Source organism: Coturnix japonica, chromosome 2, assembly GCF_054131305.1.
Source record: "Coturnix japonica strain WE chromosome 2, WE-NBRP24, whole genome shotgun sequence".
Lineage (NCBI taxonomy): Eukaryota > Metazoa > Chordata > Aves > Galliformes > Phasianidae > Coturnix > Coturnix japonica.
The window spans coordinates 35,232,029-35,239,014 of NC_140664.1; the positions used below are offsets into that span (position 1 = coordinate 35,232,029).

Sequence of the window (6,986 nt, forward strand, 5' to 3'; positions counted from 1 at the left end):
TTTCCCATGAACCAGAAATAAAAATTTTTACTAATTCCTCTAACAAAGACCAAACCCAATGTTTCCCAACGTAAAATTGCGACCTCCTCTATTTTCAGATAATGGAACCAAAACAAAAAGTGACTGAAATTTAATTACTCAGACATAATCACTAATGTGATGATTACTGCGTGGGATGTGTTATTTTGTTGTTGTTGTTCTTTGTTTTTGCTTTTTTCCCCTCAGTTAAAGACTTCTCTCTTATTGTTGTTAACTAAGGATTAGACAAAGAAGTTTATCAGATTCTCAACTATTCACCTTTTTTTTTTTTTTTTTTTTTTTTTCCCCTTTTCTTTTTTTAAGCATTGTAAGCCTGGATTTCTGACTCAAAGCAGGTTTTGGTTATGAATTTTGGACTCTTCAGAATTTGCATTCACAAAATGTTCCAATTCATTTTCTCATTTCTCCAATTCATTTTGACTTGTTTCTGATGCCCTGCAAAAAAAGCTTTCAAGCTATGAAAGTCAAAGAACTTGAAAAACTAAAATGAATAGTTTGGTAGAGACATTATAAACTGTGAGGGATATGGAAGAATTCCCTTCAAGTAAATGGAAGCTTAGTGTCTTATACAGAAGCATGCTCCATGACAAAGTGAAGATTACCATAGAGAATCTCAGCATAGAAAGAATTATAGCATACCCTAGGCTCTACAGTATAGCATACAACTATATCATGAGTGCATGCTACCTCTGGATTAAACAATTTCCCCTGAGATAGCACTTCTACCCTACAGCATACTCTAAGGCTAAGGATTCATGAACGTCCTAAAGCCCTACTGCTGCATCATTTCCCCATCAGTTCCCCATAGCCTGAGGGTTTTCAGCTGGCCCAGCTTCTCTCCTCATATTCTTGATCTCGCCATCTCACAATCACTGAAATTTCTAAGTGGCAGGTTTCTTGAGTAGTCAAAAGAAAAGCATGTATCACAGGCATGAGGATATAGGAAAGAGCAACAGTCTCTGTAGGCTTCACAAAAAGAGTCTGAGTTTGTATACTGATGACTGCTATAATGAATGTCATGTTTATGCTGACCATGTGACATAGGAAAAGGTGAAAGTCAGGAGAATAATTTAAATTCCCATTTGCTAAGTCCTGAAAACTGCACAAAAGTTTTGTTAAATCAATTTAGATAGTTTAAAATTCTGAAGTAACCTTTAGGGTCTCTGTTATCTCTGCTATTATTAAATGTAATACCAAAAAATAAAAATAAAATTAAGTGCATTAAAATAACAATAACCATCAAGTTCACTGAAATATAATATATATCTTGATTTGAATCCTTGTTCTAAATCAGCCAGTTTGAGAGAAAGTACGCATACTAACTGAGTTCTTAGCAGAAACTCATATTTTAAAAGGAAAATTAACACTTTTATCTTTCTGATTCCTACAGATGAGTTGAAACAAAAATAAATAGTTTCAGTTGGTCTTTTTGAATATCCTTGATCCCAATAAGATTGTCATGGTTTACGTCTTATGCTGCGAGAGTTGAACCAATTAGTAAAAGTATAAATTAATTCAAAGAACTTACTGTTTTCACTTTCTGACTTGGCATTTGCTTTGGGGTACACACGATTTGCAATTCCAAGCAATTTAGCAGGCCGTGAATACCCAAGAGACTCATAATTGCTTGGTTTAAAAGGCTCTCTCCCTGCTGCAACTACAGCTCCAGAGCACAATATCAGGGCCTGAAGATTAGGAACCTGCAAAAAAAAAAAAAAAAGAACAAAAAACAAACCCATGACATTAAATTCTCCTCCTTAGCAACCACAAAAAATGATGTAAGAGATTTATCTCTTTCATGCTTTAATATCTTCACTTCTTAGTCTCTACGTTACTTTGCAGCTGGCTATTAAATATGTATCACAGTGAAGAATTAATTTTTCAATTCCTATAAGGAAATTCCTATCTCTATGAGGGTATGTCTCGTTATATAAGTACACTAGAAAAAGAGTTCAAGAAGACTTGGATATAGATAAAAATTCCCTTTTAATATACAACCAAGGAATAAGAATGTACATTTGTAGGTAGATATACATATGAACATGGAGGAAGAAATGGAAAATTCAGATAACATCACAAATGTACTTCATACCTACCACCACAGAGGAATGGGACAGAATCCTAGAACAATTTATGTTGGAAAAGACATCTGGAGATCACCTAGTGTAACTCTCTGCTCAAACAAGGTCTAACCTCAGATGAAGTTGTTCAGGGCCCTGTATAAAGTCTTTGAATTTGTATTCCAAGATATACTGCAAAATGAGGCTTGCAAACTGCATTTCACAGACATGGTGATTTTCCCAACCTAATGTAGAATTTTAACACATATTTGCCATCAACAGACCCTCTGCATAGAATTCCCTTTCCAGATTCAGGTCTTCAGGTATAACCACAAGTCCTTCTCTGTTGTTAAATATTGAAATGAAGTCATACAGAACACATGCTTGCGACCCAGAAGGCCATCAGTGTTCTGGGCTGCAATAAGAGAAGTGGCCAGCAGGGAGAGGGAGGTGATTGTCCCCCTCTACTCAGCTCTTGTGAGGTCCCATCTGCAGTACTGTGTCCAGGCCTGGGGCCCCCAGCACAGGAAGGACGTGGAGCTCTTAGGGCAGGTCCAGAGGGGGGCCACTAAGATGATCAGAGGGCTGGAGCACCTCCGCTATGAAGAAAGGTTAAGGGAACTGGGCTTGTTTAGCTTGGAGAAGAGAAGGTTCCATGGAGACCTCACTGTGGCCTTCCAGTACTTGAAGGGAGTGTATAAACAGGAGGGGGAACAGCTGTTTATGAGAGTGGATAGTAATAGGACAAGGGGGAATGGTTTTAAACTGAGATCATCATCTATATAGATATTATATTATATATTCTAGAAGCAAACATAGAGCAATCATCAGTGCTTATCTTCATTCTCACCTTTCTGCCATCAGTGGTATATAGTTTTGCAACTGGATATTGCATTAATTCACTCATGCAATCCAGGAAGGCCTCAAAGGTTTGTGTATTTTTCTTTCCCAGAACAATGGTGCGTCTGAGTCTTACATCCCCATTTTTGAAAACGAGCATCTTTTTGGGAGTTGTTATTTTACTTTCTCGATGGCCAAATCCATCTTCATTCTCCTTTGCTAATTGCACAGCTCGACGACGAGCACTGACGGGCCTACTGATCTGCCAGGGCAGTGGCTTTCTGCTAGCCCGTTCTAGATTGATAGGCTTTATCTTCTTCTGGTGGGAACAAATATAAGATTTTCCATCTTCAAGGTCCTCCAGACTGTTGATGCTGTGTCTCCCTTTTGGCGTACTGATATTCCTTACTCCAAAAGGTAATGGGACCCGTTTAGATAAGCTGTCCAGCAAGGCATCAAATGTTTTGTAAGACCGGTTGTTAATGACCATTTTGATTCCATTAAACTGAGGATCTCCACTTTTATAAAAACAGATCCTTTTGGCCACTACAGGTTCAGTAACATTGAAATGGCGCGTAGATAAACTCTGTTCACTCTCTGAGGAGTTTGGCTGATTCACAGAGTAACTGCTTGAAAGAGATTCACTCATTTTGACAGCACTCTGGGGGGTGGAAAAAAAAAAAAAAGAGAGATGAGTGTAAAAGTTTTCTTATGAGTAGCAGTAATACAGTCTTAATTTTGAGGAAAAAACAAAAACAGAAAGAGAATTTGTAAGAAATGAACAGCAGATAGTTGAGCCGAAAATCACTGGATTTAAATGGATCCAAGCTGTTATCTCTAAATTCCACAAAGGCTCCAGTACTGTCGGATTAAGTTAGCATAGCTCTACTTGCAAGTATTCCCAGCACTCTCCAATGTAATTTCAAATCTCTTATCATTTTGGTACAAGAGACCTTTCTTTAGAAGAAGGCACTTTGTCAGTCCAGAATGATAAGTGGATGCTTACTTTTTTGAGAATGAAGCTAATGACAACATTTCAGGTTTAATATATTAGTAAAATCCTTATGAGAAGAGAGCAATTTGTGCCTTGGCTCAATCCATATTCAGTACAAAATAACAAAACTGAAAGACAGCACAATTTATTCTGATCTCATATGTTAGTTTTACACCAAGACAAATCCATTGGATTTAGAGAAAAGAGAATTAGGCCCAAAAATTGTTTTAAAGTTATAGTGCATCTTAAATTGACAGATCATTTGCTTTTCTATATTGTCTTATATTTTATGATTAATCACTTTAATGTTTGAAATTAATTGAAAAACCACTAAATATTTTTTTAATAATCAAAAAGTTGTTAAAATCCTTATGAAGACACAACAATTTCAGACATTCTTCAGCAGAAGTAGCAGTTTTCTGTGACTTATAAATTTAAATACTAGTCTTTTAAATAGATGTCAGATAGTTTCTGACAAATATGTAAATAGTCTTCATGCTTGAGAGTGGACCACTCTCACTGCAATCTTTCCATGTGAATTTGATCTACACACAGATACATTAATGGCAATCCTTTAATTGAATAAAATTGCTTTATCTGAATGATTATTTTACCTTGTCTAGAATGTAGGATAGATAAGACTGGTCATCCAATCAGCCACAAAGACGGAGTTTTAGCATAGTTCTACTAAAAAGCTGTGTAGCAGCCTCAGGGAATATTAATCATCAAAATAATAGAAAATAAATTCTTTGACAGTGTCACCTTGATGCAGCTGCCATACTGACTAATGGAACAATTTTTCCTGACTACTCTGTGTTTTCCTTAATAAAACTATGGCAAACAGTCTTCTGGTATATTTTACTATTTACTACAACCAACAGTGCTTTCAGTTTCTGTATTTTCCCCTTATGGAAAGTTAATATCTTTTTAAACATTCTTCTCACTATGAAAATTGTATGTTTGTTTGGTTAGTTGGATTTTTTTTATTTATTTAATTATTTTTTTTCAAGGATGATCAGGGCAGAGGAAGAAATGTCATCTTTTTAATACACTGTATATTTGGCAAATCATATTTGTTTTAAGTGATATGAATGAAAAAAACACAAACATCTGTACAGAATGAAGTACGCACATACACATCTATTCAGGTTATCAAATCTTCATTTAAAATGACAAAACAACTACAGAAAAGTGGAGGGACTATGCAGGGAGAAATTTGCAAGCCTGGCAACAGCAATTTACACAAGCCAGTCCATGGTGGCTGGAAAAACTGCTTTTGAATGGTTGTAAAGCAGACCTCCACTTCTACTGAGATCATGGAGAGATACAGTTTCTTGTCATTTTTGACGCACCTACTCATTAACCGCCTAAATTTTCATTACAGTTCTAAACAGAAGTGTTGGCAGACATGTTAAGCCTAGGGACGCAATTTAGAGCAGCCATTTTAAGTCTCATGCCTCATTCTGTACCTAGTGATATTCCTAGAGGAAATTCTTTCAGGGCATTTGTATTGCTTGCTACAACATGAACTTTCCTATTCTGCACTGGAAATGTTTTACTACAAAAACATCAATAACAGCAGAAATGTTCTTCAGTGATCTGCATGCCAAATTACACCATTCAACTGGCCAAGATGACTTCAGCTAGCTAAAAGGAGTTCAGACTGGTATCAGTGAGCAAACCATTGTAATGTTTGGTAGCCAGAGAACAACTCAGCTTCTCAGCTACTTTATACTATATACTTATACTATATACTTATAATTTACACTAGACTTCTTACTCTTTATAAAAATTGAGAGAAATTTCATCCAACAATACAAATGTTCACTCATATAAGAGATTTTTTTTAAGTAGATTTTCTCATGAGGCTACTGATAAGAAACACTTTTCAATTAGAATCTTAGAAGTTGTTCTGGATATTTGTACTGGCATAAAACATTCAGTTATGCAAGCATCAATATTTGCGATAGTAAAACAATATACGTTACATGGAAATAATTATTAGACTGAATATCAGCATTGTAGCAACAACTAAACCCAAAACAAAGTCAGAAAGTAAAATGATAATTTTCACCATAAACATTAATAGTTAGAAGTTAGAAAAGTAACTGAGGAAAAGAACTCTTCTTTACCCAATCATAAAATGAATGATACAGGGAACTGATGACTTCATAACGCACATTAACACATTCTAGTATTAATTTTAACCACGGAAAATTCTTATGCATCTTTCAGATATCGTCCAACTTACAAATATTTAACAAAATAATAATCAATGTGTTGTATAAATTGCTATTTCATTCTACAGGTGATCACATTTTCTTCTAAAATTAAGTTGAAGTCAGATGTCCTTAACATGATTCACAACATCTGTTAAGATAATTTGATAATTACAGCATTGAGAATTTGATTCTTCAAGAGACTGGAATAGAATTCAGAACTGAATCTCATTGCCTGCAGTCTCACAAAACAAATCAGTCTGTCAGAGTTTTTACACAAAAAATGCTCAGTTTAATAAAGACGCTAAAAGGAACAGTTTATTCTAGACTACAAGGATATATCCAATGCCTTATAGTTGTTAACTATTGCATGTAATTTCATTGTACTCACCCAAAGTCACATCCTATGTAAATAAAATTGTAGTTAGCTTCTTTTCAGACATTCATAAATTGTACATGTGATTGTCTATGGCAAATTAACTGCATATCCTCGGTGTTATTCTGAGTGTGCTCAGCTCGAGAAGACATCATAATCCATCTGCCTAATCTTGGCTAATGTTAATCACCAGACTAGGTTCACCTTAGGTAGCCATTGTTCAGAGCAGTCTATCTCATTCAGCAAGTTCTCTTATATTATATTTAAACCTTATTTTTCTTTTAAATATTTCATGTATACAATTTTTACTTAAATCTCTCAAAAGAACCACATAAAATAAAAATGGGAGTAGATAACATAGGTGATCTAATCTCTTTTTATCTATATAGATAAATTATTTTTATTTTTTTCTATTTTTATCTATATAGATTTGTAATAATATAAATATTAAATGCTTT

The 6,986-nt window shown here is 34.9% G+C and overlaps 1 protein-coding gene across 3 annotated transcripts in view; it reads right to left on the reverse strand.

Moving 5' to 3' along the window:
* The window catches only part of RP1 (RP1 axonemal microtubule associated), a 167,713-nt gene extending 161,032 nt beyond the window's left edge, over positions 1 to 6,681 (reverse strand). For all 3 annotated transcript variants that reach the window (XR_014943384.1, XM_085539559.1, XM_085539560.1), the window contains exons 1-3: positions 6,544 to 6,681; positions 2,950 to 3,600; positions 1,568 to 1,739 (exon numbers count right to left, since the gene is read on the reverse strand). Coding sequence is in view for 2 of the 3 variants with exons in the window: in XM_085539559.1 (XP_085395685.1) it covers positions 1,568 to 1,739; positions 2,950 to 3,588 (811 nt within the window). In the remaining variant the exon portion in view is untranslated. The remainder of the gene's footprint in view (positions 1 to 1,567; positions 1,740 to 2,949; positions 3,601 to 6,543) is intronic.
* Between the last annotated feature and the right edge of the window lie 305 nt (positions 6,682 to 6,986).